This window comes from Abramis brama (genome assembly GCF_963993115.1).
Source record: "Abramis brama genome assembly, chromosome: 23".
NCBI classification, from domain to species: Eukaryota; Metazoa; Chordata; class Actinopteri; order Cypriniformes; family Leuciscidae; genus Abramis; species Abramis brama.
The window spans coordinates 12,794,101-12,815,624 of NC_139985.1; the positions used below are offsets into that span (position 1 = coordinate 12,794,101).

The 21,524-nt window shown below is 37.3% G+C and overlaps 1 protein-coding gene across 30 annotated transcripts in view; it reads left to right on the plus strand.

The window, feature by feature from the left end:
- Positions 1 to 21,524, plus strand: part of plekha6 (pleckstrin homology domain containing, family A member 6) — a 77,057-nt gene that overhangs the window by 19,163 nt on the left and 36,370 nt on the right. For 22 of the 30 annotated variants that reach the window (XM_084100391.1, XM_084100405.1, XM_084100399.1 and 19 more), the window contains exons 2-5: positions 10,339 to 10,422; positions 12,366 to 12,498; positions 13,435 to 13,539; positions 13,732 to 13,804. In XM_084100391.1, the coding sequence (XP_083956517.1) occupies positions 12,382 to 12,498; positions 13,435 to 13,539; positions 13,732 to 13,804 (295 nt within the window). In that variant the 5' untranslated portion in view covers positions 10,339 to 10,422; positions 12,366 to 12,381. Of the gene's footprint in view, positions 1 to 6,650; positions 7,056 to 10,338; positions 10,423 to 12,365; positions 12,499 to 13,434; positions 13,540 to 13,731; positions 13,805 to 21,524 lie in introns of those variants that run through there. The other 8 variants (XM_084100407.1, XM_084100416.1, XM_084100403.1 and 5 more) reach the window with 3 other exon arrangements.

Consider the following 21,524-nt stretch of genomic DNA (forward strand, 5'->3'; position numbering starts at 1 on the left):
TCATATAAGAGCTGTATTCAAAGAATGTGTTTTGAATTGAAGTTGTTCTTGTTTTAAACATTATCCTCACTTAATTTTGTTATATGTAGACTATACTATTCAAAAGTTTTATGTTAGTAATTTTTTTTTTTTAAAGGGACTATGTGTAGCTTTTTAGGTATTTTATTATCTAAAATCAATATTTTTATTAATAAATATGCCATCAATGATGTACAAATACCTATGCCAATGATCAGACTAATCCTCGTAAACGAAGAATTTATTATCTTTATATACATGGGACGGGTAGGTCCACGGAGGCTTCCATGTAGTTCCGCCATCTTGAAAAACTATAATAGCAGAGAGGGACAAAAAGTACTAGGCCAACGCGTTTCCACAACGTGTTTTCGTTCAGAACCAGCGTCACATGACTGAAGCCAGCAGAAGCGGAGGAGCAGAGCAGTGAGAGGCGCTTGTCACTGCCGCGGCAAGTTTAAAAGGATGCACTGCACGGTTATTTATACACCGGTCATTCATACATATGCTGAGTCACAGGATGAGTCCTCGTCGTCGAAAAAGTCCAAAATAGACCGTAAAAGGAAACGTGACCGAAGATTACAAAAACAAGGGTTAATGTCAGGATAGCTAAGGTTAATGCAGGAGAAAGCTTTCAAAAGAGACCCTGAAGTTGCCTGCTTTCTTCTCGACAGGTAAGTCAATGTTACGGTCTTAATTACAAGCTTTTTTTTCACTGCTTGGTTGTGTACTTTATTATATAGACAGTAGAACATTTATAGTTGAAAGTTAAACAGGCTCTTTGATGAATAGCAGCTATTGAGTAAGTTAGAGAATGCGCTGATGATGATGATATCTAACAATGCACGTACTTCAAAAAATATAACGAGTAAAGAAGGCATTACTACTAATTACCATAGTTAATGTTTTTCACAGTCAGTAATTCATACTGTAGCATTCTTTTTTTCGTTGTTTCAAGTTTCAGTTTGTTTTAAATAACAAACCTGTTCACCCGAAGAAAAACTATTATAAGACATCCTGTCATAGCTTTTTAGTACATAACGGCTACCGTAGATGCAACGCGCATTTAAAAAAATGAGGCGCTGGAGAGCAATATTCGTTTGAATGCAAAATCCAATTTCACCGCTAGATGGGAGAAATTCCTACACACAGTCCCTTTAAAGTGAAGTAATACCAGACAGGAGGAGGAGGAGGTCTGCTAATTCAAGACTATCAGAAATGTACAATAACAAATGCACAGAGAATAACATTATGGTGTCCAGAAATCAATTTCAATAGTACATTAATTTTAATTTATCAACATAAAGTAGATCTCATGTTTAGTTTCATCCTTATATCTACTATAATACAATTATAGTATATAAGTATTTAATACAATATATGGTTAGTCTTGAGTCTTTACATCAGTGAATATATATATATATATATATATATATATATATATATATATATATATCCACAGTTAGTGTTCGTGTGTCCTAATGGAGTGGTGGTAGATCTTTTGTTAAAGGTAAGGTAGGTATTTTTACCTACTAAGAGGCTAGCAATAGCGAGCTAGCATTGCAAGCATAAGATCCCACCCTCCCTTCAGAGTGTCTCAAAAACCACGCACAGCCACAGCCAGAGCAAACAAAAGCATCATGAGAGACGGTGTTAAACTACCTCATGTCTAAAAGCAAGTAACATTACAATAATAATGAACATAAACAACTTAAAGAGCACTGAACTGTACCACCTGTCTGCTGCAGATTTATTTTGCCGTTGATAGTGTTGCAGTTGAAACGCATAAATTCGAGTCACAAACCGCTTCGCGTATAATGTCACAGGTTTCCATATCTTCCAAATTACGGCAGTTATGGTGTGAACGCAGCATAAGCTCATTGTTTTGTTTCAGGAGGAACTGTAAAAGGTGGCTGCTGTTTGTTTGTGGTGCTCGGTGACTGACGTCTGTGTAACTCTGCATAGAATGAAATGCGCTGATAACGTGTGATGTCTGTGGGAGCGGGGTGCACGGAGGGTATGGATATACATGCGCTGACAGGCAGGACATTGTATGGAAGGCGTAGGACCATAAAAGGTTCGTCCAATCATTGTATTCAGTCCAACATTTTATGGTCCTACGCCTGCCACTGACAATATATATATATTATATTACCTAGCCTAACCTAGCCTGCCTGCCTTTAAACGGTTCTAGGTTCTAATCCGCCTTCGTATAGTTTTTTTTTTTTTTTTATTAAAACAAAAGATTAGTGATTGCAATACATTTATCTTGACATTTCAATATTATTGCTTGAAAAATAGAACAAAAACAAAAAATAAAATAGCAAAAATTAAAAATTAAAATATTGCACGTCCAACACTAGTTCATCCTGTGCCACACGTTTTGCTTACGTTTAAGGGCTCTGTCTCTGACATCCTCAGTGCGGGATGAGTCATTGCATGTGAGTGTGAACACGTGTGTGCAATATCAGGATTGCTGTTGCTAGGAAAACAGCTGAAAAACCACAGCTGTTCTTTCTCACTTCTCCAAGAAGACAAATAGAGTTTTAAATGACCATGAGTGATTTAACGCAGTATTTGACAGTGTCATATCATTATTATCCATTATTCATTTAGTCTATGATGTCATTCTGTTTCTATTTACATACATATTCTCTCTAAAGACATTAGGATGCCATTCCCTCCATCTTTATCGTTGAAATAGACTCAGCGGAAATGTTGCTGTTATGAGCTTCAGAAAACTGCCAGTGATCAGCGCATCGCTTTGTCGTTCGCTGTGCGATTCTGCCGCTGCAAGCTCATTGGAGGCAACACTCAAGTGTAATTATTCATCCCCCATCCCTCCCTCCTTTCTTCCCATCGTTCCTCCAACCCCCTCTCGTCTTTCTTCCCACTCATCCTCTGGCAAGCGGGCTGGCGTTGAGGATGTGGTCGCTGTGATGTGGCAATTGTGATGTTGCTCGCCGCCACCATCTTGGCGTTGCTGAGGTCAGAGGTTTGGCTTGCGATTGCATCATCTCGTACCAATGACAGAAAGAATGAAAACACACGTGCACACATTTATATGCACAGGCACGTACACACACATCCCACTCAGCACTGTCCTCTGTCTAATTAGCATCTTTTTAACAATTTGCATTAGAATGACATCACAGATACATTTATCAGTGTAATTGTTCCTCCCTTTGTGGTTTAATGGAAGTCCACGAGCCAGTGTGATTGCAGGCAGTTCCTTACACTCCTTTTTTTTGCTGTATCTGACTTGTCTGATGCAATGACATGGAGATGAGAAGCTTAAGCCCACTGTGCCATGCTTCTTGTTTCTCTCTATATGGCAGGGGAACGAGAGACTGTCAGGTTTAATGCTGGATTTTGCTCTCAGCTGAAACCTGAAAACCTGTCATTGTGCTGAACGCCAGTAGCCAGAATACGGTGGTTCCTTTTACAGGAGCACGGTAGACCTGACATCATGAAATACTAGCAGTGATGTGCATGGTTAACTTGTCAAACATGTAGTTGGGTGTGTTTTAACAGTCTCAAGCACACAAAAATATAATAAATAATACTCAAATGTGACAAAATACAGTGGCATCCGATGGCTGAGTCTTCTATTTTGCATGTTTTTAATTTGATGCAATGTTTTTCATTGCAAATGATGTTATCAGCTGGACAATTTGAGTGAAACGATGACATTTACATTAATTTCAGAGCTTTTTTTTGTATTTGGTTTGAACCTTGTTTGCTTTAATGATGTGTAAAAAATCTACATGATTTGAGATGATTAGATTCCCTGTTTGTTAATTAGTTTCCATAGTTCATAAATCTATCACACCTGTTCTGTTTCACACTTATTACTTCCCATGTATTTAAGCCCTGAGTTTTCCTTAGTTATTTGTCTGTTATCATCAAGGTTGTTGTGTTTAAGTTTATCTCCTGATATCTCCTGTGCGTTTCCATTGTGGATTTATTAAAACAGTTTTTGTTCCTGTACTCCTTCGTCGTGCGCATTCTCTACATCCACGTGTGACAGAAATAGCATAAAATCTTTAATATTATTTTTGTATATTAGATTTTTTATATTATTTTCATATTTTTTATTCAGTTCAATAATATTTTAAATTCAGTATTTAAGTATTTTAATGATTCTTTGTTTTAGATTTTTCAAACCTGTTTACTTTTTATCATTTTACATTTTAAATTAGATTTTAAATTCCATATTTTCATAAATTCCAAATTCTCACCCCACAGTATTTTTGTGTTATTTATTTATTTACATTTTCAAACCTTAGTGATGACAGCAAAGATTATGCTGTGACTCATAACTGACAAAAATAACACTTGCCAATCTGGAATTGAGTAGACGTTATCATTCTTAACTGTAATCATAATTCCACCCCTGCACAAAACATAAACCGCATATTGTCTGCGGTGTTCTCAGATGATCTCTGAGTGGGCGCTATTAGTGGAGACCGCGTCATACGAACCATTTGGGTCCCGCAAGCGCAGATGACAAACTGGCTTACTGGCTGACCTTCACTCTTTCACCGCAAGGGCGATTTTAGTTCGAGTGTGTACCTCTCAATACTAAGCACAGCACTGAAGGACATTTTTTTTTACAGCACTAACGCAGCAGGTAAATTGTTAGCAAATGGATGTGCTGTTTAGACTCAGCATGCCACGTTTCATCCTGTACAGCAAAAACCAGACACATTACAGGCTTGTATGGTACATTCCATACCAGCTCTGTGTCTTAGTGTTAAATGAATGCTTTTTATATCCAAGGTTTAAGGAGGGATAATAGCAGAGCAACGAATGCTGACGTCTTTCAAATCACAATATGGATTAACAGGAATGCAAATAAGCTGTAGGCTTAGTTTAAATATTCAAGAGTTAAATTAAAACATTAAAAACTCATGGTTTAAAGAAAGCAAGAGATGGAGATTGGGTTTGAAATGTAGGCAATCCCCTCAGAGGGGCAGGTAAGCCTTCTATTTGTATTTGTCCCTGTCATATCTGTGTACAGTGGGGGACGTGGTACGGAGACCATCTGGTGAGACCACATATAATGGAAGCCCACTGATAGAAGAACTACATATTTAGAAGAGTAGTTAACTTCGAAACAAGATTTTTTACATTTTCTGAAGGAAATTGCTTGCCTGTATAAAAATTATGTGGATGGTTGCCAGGGCATTGAAAGTGGTCGCTAGGGTGTTCTTGATGGTTACTAGGGTCTCCAGGGGAATATTAGGAAGCTGCTACATGAATTATTAGTGGTTGATCCCTATCTGGTTCTGGGTGATTGCCAGGTTCTCCGGCGTTGCTATTGTGTTCTAGACTAGAGGGTTGCTAGATAGCTGCCATAGGGTAGGTGGCTACTAGGTTGTTGTAAGTGATTGGATGGTTGCTATGTGGTTAATGTGGTCCAGAGCAATTGCTTGGTTGTTCTGGGTAATTGCTAGGGTATACACATGGGTTTTCTAGGGTGTTTTGGATAGTTGCTAGGATGTTCTGTGTGACTCATAGGTCTCTAGGGGGATGCTAAGGTGTTCTTGGGTTCCTGGGTGGTTGCTAGGGGGTTCTGTATGATTGTAAGGGTCTTCATGGGGTTGATAGGGTGTTCTAGATGATTGCTATAGGGCAGGGTTCCTCAAATCTTGTATTGGAGGGCCAATGCCCTGTAAAGTTTAGCTCCAACCCTGATCAAACACACTTGAGCAAGCTAATCAAGGTCTTCAGGATCACTAGAAAATCACAGGTAGGTGAGTTTGATCAGGGTTTGAGCTAAACTCTGCAGGGCAGTGGCCCTCCAGGACTGGATTTGAGGAACTCTGCTATAGGGTCTCCAGGGTGTTTCTAGGGTGTTCTTGTGAGTTGCTGGGTTGTTGCTAGATGACTGCTAGAGAAATTTAGATGGTTGTAGATGGTTGCTAGGGTGTTCTAGGTGGTTGTTAGGTGATTGCTTACTAGGTCAAGTCATAAAGGGTGGGATTATTCTGGTCTCTAGATATGGCTTAAGTCCCACCCTCACTGTAATGGGATTTATAAAAATCCGCCAACATTTGAAAAATATCTGATCATTTAGGACAGTAAAGTGTCATTCATGATGAGATACAAGTCAAAGTTCAATACTTGGGGTAAGGGTCCTGTAGTAGTAATAGTGATACTACATTTCCATTTAAATCTCTTTTCTGTAGTTATCCGGGAATCCTGCTTTACTCAGAGATAAATTATTGAGTCATTAGAGTGGATGGAATATCACCGGGTATATATCCATAGACAATATTAAAGGGGATCTGACGTGAATATATATGACAAAGTGACATTTTAATATGCCAGACTCTTGCTTAGTGCTTTTAATGTTGAGCTTGTCTCGGTGTGAGATACAGATCTAATGATTTGGTGTGGGAGTGATGTGTGTGTCTCTAGGTAAGGCTCGGCAGGGGGCGGCTGCAGATGCAAAGCCGTCTACCTGAGTGGGTAGCGACTTTTATTTTTTACCTCGGCCACTCCCCTTCACCACATCCAAGGCTGTCATGGCCGTCCCAGGGGAGTTCTGGTCATGATTTCTCCTCGGGTAGGCTTGGGGGTAGCATCTACATCTCAATCTGATCTGTGATAGGAGGCCCCATGTGTGTGAGGGAGAGAGAGAGAGTCCGACAAAACCAGTAACCAAATAAGCTGAGCTGAGCAGATCTAGAAGGCAAGAGAGCCAGAATGAGATATAGAGGTTGAGCGAGAGAAAGAGAGAGAGAGAGAGAGAGAGAGAGAGAGAGAGAGAGAGAGAGAGAGAGAGAGAGAGAGAGAGAGAGAGAGAGAGAGAGAGAGAGAGAGAGAATGAAGCTGGCTGGCAACAGCACACATGCTCAAGGAGAGAAAAGAGGACAGCAATTATTGTATCCAACACCCTACAGCTCCTGCAATAAAGGCTCGCTGTTGTCGGCATAACAAACCTGCTATTCTCTCCACCTGGCCTCATCCCACTGACTTATATGATTGATCCGGGGGAAAATGCTGAAGTTCCGCGCGGACCGGCGAGTGAGGTAGGTAAGGCAGGATGTTGGGAGAGAGTTTATAGCGGCAGACAGCAGTGTGAGGGGAAACTCTGAGCTGGAGGTCAGGCAGGACTGCAATGCAGTGCTTGCTTTCTCATGGACTATCTTTACAAGATATTGAGGTTTATTTGTGTAAAGTTTGCGTGTTTTGTTACCAGTGCATGCATTGGCACCTCATTTGTGTCCTTGCTGGATTCCAACGTGGTTCCGTTTACATGCTCCATTCCGATGCTGCTAAATCATTTCTTGTTTGCTAACGACTCAATCATTGATTAGTGGTCATATTAGCAACGTTTATGTGCAGATGAATGTCTTGTGCCTCTATGTAGGTTTATAGGTTACACACGAGCGAGCATGCTCAGTGGCAAGACCACATTGGAGCGCGCACACGTGCACTCGCACACCTCAACCTGATTTCAGTGGCTAGGCTGTTATGCTAGATTTGTTTAAACGTTTGTCCTCTGGTGTTATATGGAGCACAGAGCTCTGGTGTGTGTATCTTTTTGGTGTCAAGAGGTAGATGCCTTCAGCATGAGTGTATTCTTGGCTTGTGCTTCTTGTCCCCAACCTATCAGGCCGCATGCGTTGTGTGTCAGTGTATACAGAGGCTTCACAGACTTTGAGTTCTGCTTGTGTAATCCTTAAGTGGTTGAATATGGCATATTGTTCAAGTGCACTTAAACAACACTGAAGAGGTGAGTCTGATGTATGTTGGAAAAACATCAAACTGAAGAGATAGGACAAGAGCAAGATGAATATAAGGACCTTAAGTCTAGTGTTTTTACAGTAGATCCAAGAAACAGGCTTTTCACACTTGAAATTGTTAAACAAGGTTGATTTTTAGCCCATGTTTAATGCTGGGTTATCCTGTGCCATCATAATGCATGAATTTGTTCTTCGCAGTCAGGTTTTCATATTCCTCATTGTAAATGCATTAGCGTAGGAGTTACATTTCTTATTTGCATATTTACAAGGTTTATATCATTAGACAAGTGAAGCATGTGACTTGTACACTTGTGGAAATGTCGCTGCATAAATTCGCTGAAACTGCTGGCAATGTTTTTTTTAACTTTTTCTCTCAGACAGTGAAAGTTTTGTGAAACTACACAGCATGAATATATTATGTTGCAAGAATTGTTTAGTTTACGATTAGTTGTTGGTTGCTATCTGACACGGCGTAACATGTTAGCACCTTCACAATTTAGTCTGTGGCTCAAACTCTTCTTTTTAACCCCGGGTTAAGCATGGCGTGAAAAGCCTTGTAGAGGTCACTGGTTCATGTTAGCTTAGCGATCATGTCTGGTTTAAATATGGATTTAACTCTAGCTAGATGATAGTTATCTTCATGTGAAACTCACTACATTTCACAAGCAAAACAATAAATGCATTAAATTCATTGTCTTTACTTATTTACATTTACCATTGCAGACAGGTAAAATCAATACTAAATGCAAATAATGAAATACAATTAGCCGTATACTGTAAATATGTATATGCATAGGTAAATAGACTTATAATAATAGGCCAAATAAATAGGCATATGAACTTTTAAAAGGGAGAAGAAAATATGTCCTATAGGGCTGTCACTTTACGTTCGAAAATCTATTGCACAATCGATCGGACCAACCAACGCAAGATTCGAAAACGAAAATAGGGAATCGATTTTAACGGCCTTCTCTCGGAGCTCGTCGCGATACGCCCGCAGCGAACGCGCGTCACACAGCAACTGCAGGTTCTGACAAACACACATAACAGCAAATTATACTGCTGCATAATGTGTCTCTTTTTACTACAAAACTGTGAATTCTGCCGGTATTCAGACAGTCTCATGCAAACAGATAACGTTACATATTCGGGCTACGCGTCTACAATCGCCTATGCAGGTGAAATTTGTTTGCCATTTCTAATCGTAAACACAGCCATGTTGAAGCCTGCAGTGATGTTTTTCATTGATGTTATGGCAGTCCACTCTGCTTAATGTGTTTCGAGAATGTTGCACTCCTGTTTGTCATTGTGCACGAAACTTCACGCCAATAAATCATCAGGAATATTTGCTCACTTGTGCGCGTCTCAAGCGCCATCTTTACGTTCGTCCTAATGCCTGTTAGTTGTCCGTGGATTTGCCCATATTTGGCGTTTAATATGGAAATATCTTTAGACATGGAAAATCGATTTTACAATCGATTCAATGAACACTTATGTGTCAAAAATAGAACAGGATTTTTTCACAAAAGTGACAGCCCTACTATGTACTGTTGGTGTCAAAGGCTGCGTCCAATACTTTTAGCTTTAGCTAATTTAGCTAGCTAAATTATACGGATGCCAGCATAACTAGGACGTATAACTAGGATGTTTTGGTACTGTGTTGGGTCACCACTTAATCAGTGTTATTTTATTATTATTATATATTATTAAAGTATTCATTTTAGCTTTTATTTTTACATTTTCAGTTTTCATTTCAAGTTTAAGTAGCTAATTTTGTTATGTGGTTCCTGAAGCAAAACAAGCCTAAATTTGACCCTCACTGTCGCATGACTAAAATTATATCTTATGGCCTGGATCCTTTCTAAATGCTAGTTTTGATTTGATGTGTGTGTATCCATGGTTCTCTGAGAGAAACAGGTTAACCAAACCCAGAGAAAATGTATTTGCCTGTTCCCTCTTCTGCAGTTATAAAATCAATAGCCAGAAAAATGACACGCAGCAATGAAAACACTTGTAGGATTTACACCCGAGAGACAAGTTTCAAGCGCACATCCACAGGGAGAACACACGAGCCGAGGTCAGAGAAAGTGTGACAGGAAGTTGAACTCCAGGCTTCATGGGGTTTTATATGGACAAAATACATGTCTTTTCTGAATATAGACTGAATATAATAGGTGTGTATGAACTCTGACATGTTATTCTTCAAAAACAGCTCTTGTTGATAGTTTGGCATTGAGCGCAAATCTGTCCACACTTAATACGCTCTTTCACAAGCTCTGACAAGCCATTCATTTCCACAGCAGTTGTCTCATGTGGACTTACAAAGAAAGTGGCACTTTATTGATCGGACATGATGTTGTAATGCTGAATTATTAATAAAGAAGGGATGTGCCTGCTGTGAAACAGGTTTAAAGCCATAAGAACGAGTTTTGGAGCACCTTAAACAAATGGGAAATCAGTTCCAGCTGCTTTTGGCTTGATATTCTTCCAGACAGTTTTTGAAAGATTGTTTAAAATGTGTTTGTCAATCAGTCTGAAATCTTAAGTGTCTTTTTTATCTTTTCAGTCAAAATGACCCTAACGGAACAGTTGGACACCAGCAAGTGATCCAGACGCACCTGGAAGATAACGGACCTTTGAAACCCTTGCTGTGAGTGAACTTTTGTTTATTCTTTTGTAAATATTCTGTTAGTTTTATACTGCCTTTGCTGAATCTGTGACATGTTGAATAAGAGCTTGTATTGTGAAAAGCATTTCAGCTTGGACAACAAGCTAACCAAGGGTCTTCTTTCAAAAGAGATCGCAACTATTCCTTCAGTCCAAAAGGCTCATGAACTCATTCATGTTATCATTTTTGTCTGGCTATGTGATTTTTTTTGTGTGTGGGTAATATAATGCACAGTGGTACCCATCCCCATGATAGATTGTAAATGCAACATCAAAACATTTACAATACCATTCATAATTTTAGAGTCAGAGAAATGTCTTTTTTTAAGAAATTAGTACCTGTATTCATCAAAGACACATTCAATTGATCAAAATGTTGTTACTTTTTTTCTTATTAATGCTGCAATTTTTTTACTTTCTATTCATCAAAAAAATCCATAAAAAATATTAGAACGCAAAACTGGTTTCAACATTGATTATAATAAGAAATGTTTCTTGAGCACCAAATCATCATATTAGAATGATTTCTGAAGGATCATGTGACACTGAAGACTGGAGTAATGATGCTGAAAATTCAGCTTTGACATCACAGGAATAAATTACATTTTAAAATATATTAAAACAGTTATTTTAAATTGTAAAAATATTGTATAATAAAAATAGATTTTTATTTTGAGAAGTCAGTTTACTTGCTGCTTAAAACATGGTGTTCCCAACAGTCACTGTCACTGACACTAATCATCAACTGTCATTGAAAATGAATAACATCCGTCTCGTTGCTGAAAATGTGATTGTGAACGCCCCTAAGGAGACAGAAAAACAATTACTTGTCAGACCAACCCTGTTCTGTCTGGCTTTTTGTATAATAGTCACTATAAAATAATTGTTCACTATGGAAACATAAATACAAACAAATGGCGATGTCAGGATAAATTACGCTGAGAGCATTTAATTAATTTCGTTTTAAGCTGCATGAGATAACAGGTGGAGGATAAACGTGCCAGAATTTCCTTGATTTCCTCTATACATTTAGTAAAACGTTCCTCCAAGAGAATGCACTTACCTCTTGTTCTCCTCTGGATCAATATAATGAGTCGAGAGCCAATAGCACATTAATAAGAGGTGATGCCATTAAAGCTGAGATCCATCCAGGATTTAATTTTATTAATTTCCATTTACGAAGCAGGAAGCTGGTGGAACATTACCGCTGTTTGCAACGATAGCTAAATAAAGCCTAGATAATTAGCACAGAGATGTTTCTGTCGTGCCCTAATGTAGTAATTGTTACTGTCGTGTGTGCGTTCCCACTTTGCGCTAATGATTGTGTGTGTTTTTATGTCCTTATTTGATCTGTATGTGCATGCTCTGTTCCATATGTGTTTATGTAATGTTCTTTGCTTCAGAGACTCATAATGACTTGCGTATGGCTATAAACTGACTGCGGATGTTAGCATGCACTACAGTGAGCTTTCCAAGATGGAAGCTTCAGCCACCGGGGGCGGCTCTAGGGGATTGTAAATTCATCTTGCTGGTCGGTGGATCGAAGGCTGTTGGAGAGGGCCTGGGCGGCCCAGTAAGGAGATCGATACGATTGACCTGAGACTGCAGGCCTGCATCCACCAACTCTTTCTCTCTTTCTTTCCTCTATTCGCCACTCCAATCACATTCTTTGTGAACCATCGCCTGTTTTTAAACTGCAACCTCAGGGGTGCGGCCTTACGACGGTGCCAGTTGGGAATAAAAATAGCTGCTCCCGAATGCCTGTGTGCTTCCTTCCCATAATCCCTCAGTTTTCCACCAGTTCGAGTCAGTGTATTAGTTTGAAAATGATTTCTCTGCATTGGTGCGTTGAACGCCGGCAGATGAGAAGTTTGTTACGGGATCAAAGGCTGGGATGGCTCAATGGCTTTGTGTGTGTGCTCACAGGAGCTCTGATTCGGAAATGAACGGCAAGGCGGGTGGCAGGGGGCCCGTGAACAAAGCCAGCGAAGCAAACAGCAACGCCAACAATATCAGCATGGTTTCTGAGATGCCCCCGGACTCCCAAAACCACGCACGGGTCAGTACAGCTGCTATAGATTAACTAGTTTCTAGAAATAGAATTATTCTAGAATTATTATTATTATTATTTGTATTAATATTATTTTTGACATGAATAATATATTTTTTTATTAAATATGAATTTTAAAACAAATATTATACTTTTTATATTGTTTTATTATTAATTACTTTATATTATATTTTACTATATTTTTTTATATTATATTATATTATATTATATTATATTATATTATATTATATTATATTAATTATGAAGATACAAAGATACAATTTTATTTAAACTTGTTATAACAAACAAGTCTTTATTTTAATATTATTTATATATGTTATTATAGAATTTTTTAATTAGAACATTTGAATTAATATTTTAAATTAGCTTTTATTTTTGTAATTTTATGTGCTTTAATAATTTGTATTAATTTTTTAATGTTTCTGAGATTAGCTTTAATTCATTTTTATTTCAGTTTTAGTTTTAGAAATGTTAGTACTTGAATGAAACTTAAATGAAACTTACCTTAGCATCTTACTAAAATAAAATAAAAAGTTTATATTTATGTAATTTTACTTTGGTTGCCCTTTATTTTACAGTACATGCACTTAAATTGTACTTACAGTGTAGTTACCCAAGAAAGTACTGTAATAAAAGGTAACTACATGGGTTAAGGTTAGGTTCAGCAGTAGTTCAGGGTTAGTACTTAGTTATTACCCAGTTAGTGTCATTACTACAATAAATACATAGTATGTTCATGCAAAACAGGACTGTAAAATAAAATGCTACCTTTATTTTTAATGGTTTTAGTTTTTGTTAACAATGGTCTGGCTGCGGTGGATGTCTTTCCTTTGTAATTCATTCCCGCTGTCATTCATTACCCAGACTGTGTGCGTTTGCCGTTGGTGTTATTGTGTTAACACTCCTCCGTGACTCTCCCACCAGGGCACGCGCACACCCAAGAGAACCGCCACGTTTGGGAAGCGTTCCAACTCTATGCGACGCAACCCCAATGCTGAGGTGGCCCGGCAGGGTTGGCTTCACAAGCAGGTACTGTTGCTCATCCTTAAACCTCACCATCATCCACACAGACGCAAACAAACACGCTCTCACAGCCTAAAGCCAGAACTCTATAATCCATACTTAAGCCACTCTCTTTCAAAAACGTCTAGGCACTTAGATGCAGTTTCAAGGCCTTGATTTTTTTCTTCTTTCTTCTTTTCTTTTTTTCCTGCAATGTAGGCAAGCAGTGGTGTGAAACAGTGGAACAAGCGCTGGTTTGTGCTGACAGATCGATGTCTTTTCTATTACAAAGGTAGGTTGTGTATGTAAATGCTGGATTATGCATAAGTTCGGGCCTCGTGAATTTGGTTAAACATATTTTAGTGAGTTCCCCAGAAGCTCAAAAGCTGTATGATTCGAATGTATTTTTTAAAACCAGTTTTATAAAACATTATTTGAATTTATCCCATGGCATTGTTTCAGCACACAGGCTGTGTGCTGCCAGTAGCGAAGAAGAGAAGTATAAAAGTAGATCTATAATGACAGTCTAGCACAAGCACACTACAGTATGAAGCCTCTATGAAGGCCTTAGAAAACTGTATTATCTATGTTGTGTCAAAAGAAAAAGTACCATGGTACATATTTTGAAGCACTGTAAATCAATGGTATTTTTTTAAGAACCATAAAACACCATTGAAACACTACAGTACCTTTCAAATGTTGGGGGTCATAAAAGTGAAATAAACACTTTTATTCAGCAAGGTTGCATTCAAGGGTTAGTCGATTTCAATTTTAGTTTTAGAAATTGTACTTGAACTTAAAAAACTTAAACAAATCTTAGAAACAATGCCTTGAAAATAGAGGATTTCATGTTTAGACATGTTTGTTTTGTTGTGTTATTTCTCATGAACTTGCTTGTGAAGTTGTCTTGACAGCCACACTGGCTGATGTTGACATGGTTTTACATACTGTAAACCTTAAGCATCTAACTTGTGGTTTCCTTCCAACCGAGGCATATACAAGACATTAGTAATTATCTTTAATTTACTTTGGGGTAATTACATGTTTTTAAATGACAGTTCAATTTGCACGTATATTCAGCTAGTTTCCCATATTGGAAAGAAACTAATGAAGTGTAGCTGGATTCCTAAAGAGTGTGTAATGTTGGAGATTAAGGAAATAGGTTTTATATGAAGCCTAAAAGTATTTTAAATGTTTATGTGTTTGAGATTTAGCGTTAGTTAAAATACCCTGAATTAAATTGTAAAATCTAGCACACTGAACATTGTTCTGTTTAAGCATCCCGACATTTGCTCAACCAGCTGTGTGAGTTTGGGATGTGATTTTCCACTGCTTATCTGTTTGTCTGGCCAATGGAAGACATTTTTGCAATTCAGTTTGGTCCAAGAATGACACATTACAAAATTAAGTGTGACGCAAATTTGTAGTGAGTTGTTCCCACACTATTCCCACTTCAATCACGCACTCTCAGAAAGCGGCGTATGTGATCTGCGTGACGAGAATGACCGTCTCCTTTAGACCAGCCGTGAAGGTCAGTCACAGCTCATGCGTGGAGAATCAACATCATCCAGAGGCATTGTGGGAAAGAGGAGGGTGTTAAGATATTTGGTATGAAGCTTCATCCATATGTTCCTTCATGTTCTTTAGACACTGGTCACATCTGGGGTTTTAACCCTTTCAGACCTGGTTTATATTTCAGACACACCAACATTATATCCATGCTTTATGTGTACTCTAAATTCTAAATTATTATGAATTATTATTATAAAAATATGTTTTTGTGTATTTTCATTTTTTTAATAAATGTTTTTTTTTTTTTTTTCTTAAAATAACTATTAAAAAAATTAAAAGGGACTGAAAGGGTTAAAGCCTTCATGTGGAAAGGTAAAAATGGTCAGCATATTAAAGAATGAATTGTGTTGCGTGCAGAATAATCTTGAAATCTTGAAATATCAACTTACTAATCATTTCAGAGGAAGATGAATTCCTAGAAAAGAATGTCAAATATTCTATTTTTGAAAACAAGATAATTTGCTTATATACACTTCAGAGAATGTATCTTGAATTGGATATCTTTGAGTTTTTTTAATGCATGAACCTCACAATTTGCCAAATTAGGAACTTTTAATGCTATTTTAGCATGTTTTTTCAAAGCTTAGATCTTCATTCTCCATTAAATGTAATTGCATGGAAAAGAATGACCACATTATATCTACTTTTTGTTTTCTACAGAATAAGGAAGTCTTCTGAAAGGAAGGAAGACAAGTAAATGATTAAATATTGTGAGGGAATTATTCCTTTATGGTCTTAAAGGGTCCTTTAAGGTGTATATGACTTCCATCTTTCAGTCGAACACAATCAAATTTATTATATTAAATAATATACTGGCTCTTCACAGTTTTTTAATGGCATTGAATAGTGCCAGAGTTTTCTTAAAACTTTATAAACTATAATCACTGGCTTCCGGCAACGGCCATACGCGCGTTGGATTACAAAGCTGAGAAGAGCCAGGATATTATTTAATATAACTCTGATTGTGTTCGGCTGAAAGAAGAAAGTCATATACACCTACGATGGCTTGAGGGTGAGTAAATTATGGGATCATTTTCATTTTTGGGTGAACTATTTCTTTAATGAAATTTTTGCAGTAAATTTATCTTCAGAATATTTAGACAATTTTATTTGAAAACAAGACAAAAATACTGAAGAAAATGTATTTTTCATTGCACTCCTTTTTAACACTCTCTTTCTTACTTTTTTATCTGCATATTTTCCTCTGTGTCCCCTCAATACTTTCCTAAAGTGATTTAAAATCCACATACTTTACTATCTGGGAATATAAGTCAGTGATTTGTCTTCATATTTGCTAAAGAATGTATAACTAGTCCATCCTTAAATCAAAACATATTAAGTTATGTAATCATAGTGGGTTCTCCCCCCCCCCCCCCCCCCCCCCCCCAATTTATTACGTAATCTTATGGCAATACTCTTGTCAGTGATTCATTGTGCATTGTTTTAAAAGTAAACAACATTGATGGTGCTACTATTCAGACACATAGTTTTGGTTTTAGATCCATTGACTATTATATTGTGTGTTATAGCCCTATTTGAACGGGACTAGTTTAACATGGAGAGGTGGGGTAAAGTAATAATTACCAGAGCTTCTCTGTGATTTTAGACCTGTCCGAATGTGCCATCTCAGTAATCATTACGGACATTGTCAGTAAAGATTACGGCGACTTTTACTTTCAGTAAAAAGGTCTGGAAAAATTACAACAGGTAATACTAATCCTGTGTGAATAGACCCTATGTGTGCACCTGACCATAGTTGACAGTGATACTGTCTGAGGTAATGCACATATGAGTCTCTCAACGTCTCCAAACATGTCAGACTTCCTGTAAAGTTCACTCTTCACTTGCTGTCAGTGTTGTTCTGAGTTGGTTCTCAGTTTTCAGAGACTGGCTTCTTGTTGCTGTGTATCTGAACACTTGCGTGCTGTGTCAGAAACAAACTTGTTCTGTGAGATTGTAACTGGCAATCATCCGTGTAAAAACAGCGAGGTTTTCTTGCACTGTGTGTTTGCTCGGAAGCATCATGCCAAATGAAAGTGACGCGGCACGTGCCACTTCAAATGTTAAGCCAAAATGGATTTAAAATTCAACTTTGAAAAATTAATTTAAATGATATATGAAAATGCATGATTATTGGCTGTCATGTTTTGTGCATTTTTATGCAGTTAATTTAAAAATTCATATTAAAGGGATAATTTACCCATCAAGGAAAATGTCATGTTGAACACAAAAAAAAATGTTTTTTTCTTCTTCATCCAAACAATGGAAATCATTGGGGTCCAATGTTGTTTTGGACCCCATTGACTTTCATTGTATGGATGAAAACAATCAAAACATTCTTCAAAATATCTTTTGTGGTCCACAGAAGAAAGTAAGTCACACAGGTTTGGACGTAAACGATGACAGAATTTTCATTTTTGGATGTACTTTAATCTCTTTAAGTAGGGATTTGAACAAATTCCATGCCAAACAAAATTGTACCACTAGACCTACACATCTTTTCACTTTCACAAATATCCTCTGAATATCCTATTCCTCTCCTTGAAGACTTCCTCATCCCTTCAGTCTTCCAGGCCTGTGTTATGGGCTGTGGTGCTTCCTTCTTTAAACTACCACCTTACTACCTTTATACAAGCATTCCCCTTTGACAGGACCCACATGCATTTGATCTCAGGTTTTCTGAAGGGAGTGTAGACGCTAGACGTCCTCCCGGCTCTGCTCAGATACGCATGTCATGGGGTTTGTTTTGGCTAGAATAAGTAAAGCTTTAAAAGGCTGTTGTCTTCTTCCACAAAGCCTATGGAGGATAAAGCTGTCCACACACATCCAACGTCCCTAAGTTTATATGTGGATTCACAGATGTGCTCTCTGATCAGAGACAGTATTTGGTGATTGATTGATTTAGCCCTGCTGATGAGATGAGCAAATCTGATTTCTCACTGGTCTCCGTAATGCCTATTTGTTGTGTAAATTTGAGACCCATTAGAGATCCATTACCCTATCACATTAGATCATAAAATGTTCCTAGCTCAGGCTGCAATTTAATCATAAACTTGAAGAACATCTGTGCATGCGTCTACCCTGAGGAGGAGGTCTACAGTAATAGTTCTTGGCTGGATCAAGCTTTCTGTGTGCAGCAGGTTTAATTATATCGGTGAATGCAGCAAGGCCTGTGGGGCTTCGGCTGCATGATTCAACCCTGTTGACTTTGCCCATGTCTCTCTGGCTAATTACTTCACACTGCCTCTCCATTACCCTCATATACTGAAGGCAACATCAAAACGTAAAAAGTCCCCCTGTAGTCAATAGTTTTATCCCTTAAAACTCATTTTTGATCACCAAAATGACATATTTAAACTTTGTTTTATTGAAAAAAAAAAAAAAATCATGCCTTAAAATAGCTTGAATGTAACTCTAGACCCTTGCCTCATTTAGTATATGCAGTTCTATGAATATGCAAACTACCCCCGTCTCCAATCACTCATCAGAGATCCACACGTTGACGTGATTGGATACAAGGTAGTTTGTGACGTCAGAACTGAGGTTTCAAACTGCAGTTTTAAGGAGAAAATACTCAGCAATGATGTTGACTTAAAGCATATTAAAAACACCACAGATATATAAACAACATTAAAAGCTTGATTTTCACCACAGGGGGACTTTAAGGCATTATATGAGCACTCCTCGCATCCTTCATAGAGAAGACATTCCCAGAATGCATTGCGGCAGCTCAATGAAAAAAAAAAAGTGGAGATAGCAAGAGAAACTGATTATTAATAAACTTTCAGTACTGAAAAATATCAATAAAAATTTCTGAGAGTTTATTATATAAAATGATTTATTACAGACTACTCTTCAAAAGTTTGGTGTCAATAAGATTTTTTTTTTGTGAATAAATACATTTCTTTTTCAAATAAATGCTGTTCTAAAATTCTGCTTTGCCATCACAGGAATAAAGTATATTTAAAAAAAATATTAAAATAGATTACATTTCAATAATGTTTTACAATATTTCTGTTTTTACTATATTTTTTGATCAAATAAATGGAGCCTTGGGGATCATAAGAGACTTATTTAAAAAAACATTAAGAAATCTTACTGGCCCCAAACTTTTGAACAGTAATGTTCAGTAATCTTAATCTTAGTTTTTATTCTGTCATTTTAAATGCGTTGATTATGAATAATCTTGAATATCATCAATAACAATAGCTCAGTGTAATTTAATTTAAATGTAATTTATGGATAATTTTACCCACTGGTTGTAAGGTTTGTGCTTTAATTATTATTGTATATTCTAATTATTAGTGTGGCATGTTGTTAGCTTAGCAACATGCTAACTATTGAAATGAATAGTAAGTCTCCTTGCAGGAAGTGCATTCGGATAATACTTTTTTAATAGAACTATTCCTACTTTTGACCTCAATGTCTGTAGAAATCTGATATTAGATGCAAGGTCAAAACGATATTCGTGTTTCAGTATGCCAACAAACGTCATGTCATCCCACTTGCATTGTAATAAACTTTGCAACTACTTTACACAAAGACCATTGTATATTCAAAAATGTAACGCATAACAACATAACAATATTAATGAGAGTCACTGTCAGAGGCATAACAAACACACTCCAGGAACACCAGGAAGTTTCTTTCCTTCCTTGATTGGCTCACTGGGGTGAGAGGGTCATTTATTTAAAAATCACAATCAGCAACACTCAGAAACTGGCTGTGTCCCATACGTCTCCACGGCTGCCCTTAATGTCTTGGCGACGGCACTGTGTTTGGAGGCACAACACCCTACGTCCTCTTATCACCCCACATCCATCTACCCAACTGTGCTGTGCAAAAGAGTTGGAGAATGTGTGACAGAGCAATTTAATGCCTCAATTGGTATTCTGAACGTGGGGGGACGTTGAAAAATGGCTCTCTGTTGTTGTCACTGCAGATATAAGAGCTGTACAGTATGCCAAATGAAAAGAAGAGAACTTGGATGAAATGATTGTTTACCCCTTAAAGGGATAGTTCACACAAATATGAAAATTTTGTATGTACTTACCCTAAAAACCTGTATGAGTTATCCACCATGAAATGTCACCATGAAATCAAAATCGATAATACTTCTGAGCCAAATAGCTCCATTATCCATTGCGATGTAGCGATGTATGAAGCACAGAGAAGTCACTTTCAAACCAAGCATCTTTCTGATGGCCAACATAGCAAATTTGCATGACCAACTTCAACCTGTTGCGAAATCTCTCAATTGTGGGGATTCCTATTAAAATGACTGGATTTTGCATAAGAAAATTCACCAAACAACAGTAAATGTGACTGCACCTTTTGTCAAGGCTTTTACTATAAACTGTTTGAAAAGAGAAATAAGGATCATCTCGAGCCTGTGATATCAAGCATTATTTTGAAAAGACAAACAACAGATTCTGAGAGAATGTGTAAATTAGTATTGTTACATAACCAGTATCAAGAGTCACCCCAATGTAAATATTGTCTCCGCTTTTGTATTGACGTGCCATTAGTCAGTGATTTTGTGTGTGATTGATATGTCAGCCCATAATTTGTGGAACAGTTCTTGTGTAAAATTACCTATTAAAGTATACAAAAGCATGTCAAAGCACTTGGACACAGTTAAGATGAGTTTCACAGTTTCAGAGTGATAAAAATAGGTGACTGCCAAAAAAAACCCAACTTCTTTTATAGTTTATAGTTCTAAAAATACATTGTCAGACAGTAAGACTTGAATATATTTTATGTTTCTCACTTATTTTATTTATTTATTATTATTATTATATCATGTTCTTGTTTTTAAACAAAATTTTCTTAGATTTATGCTTAACACAATACATAGCAATATGCCAACAGGGTAAGAAAAATATAATTTATTCCCTGACACCATGGCTTATGCAATTTTTATTTAGACATTTTTACTGGAAAGTAAGACACAAATGCTAAATGTAGGGGGTGAATAAGTAAAATAAGGATAGATTTTATGCAGACAACTAGTTTTCAGGATTGGAGAGGACTAAGGCTAATAAATTAAAGAATCAACCATTGAAAAAAAACTAACATCTAAACTCATAACCACAAATCTGAAAATTGGGAGAGACATTTCTTGTCTTGTAATGATTACAACCCTGTCAGACAGGTTTAGGATTGTGTTTGTTGTGGTTGTGGTTGTTGTTGGTATGTAACCCTCATTTATACAGTGTTCATGTATTTCATTGTGTTTTAAGGTTTGTCGTTGAGATCATGTTTTTCCTTATCAGTGTACGGTTCTTATTCAGAATTGTTTTGCCTGGCCTTTTTGTTGACAGAATAATACTCTGATTGGTTGTTCAGTGCAGGTACAGCTGGTCGAGAGCCAGAATACCTGCAGCACTGAGTCACTGAGGGGATGATAGCTATCTTTTGCTCTCTCTCTCTCTCTCTCT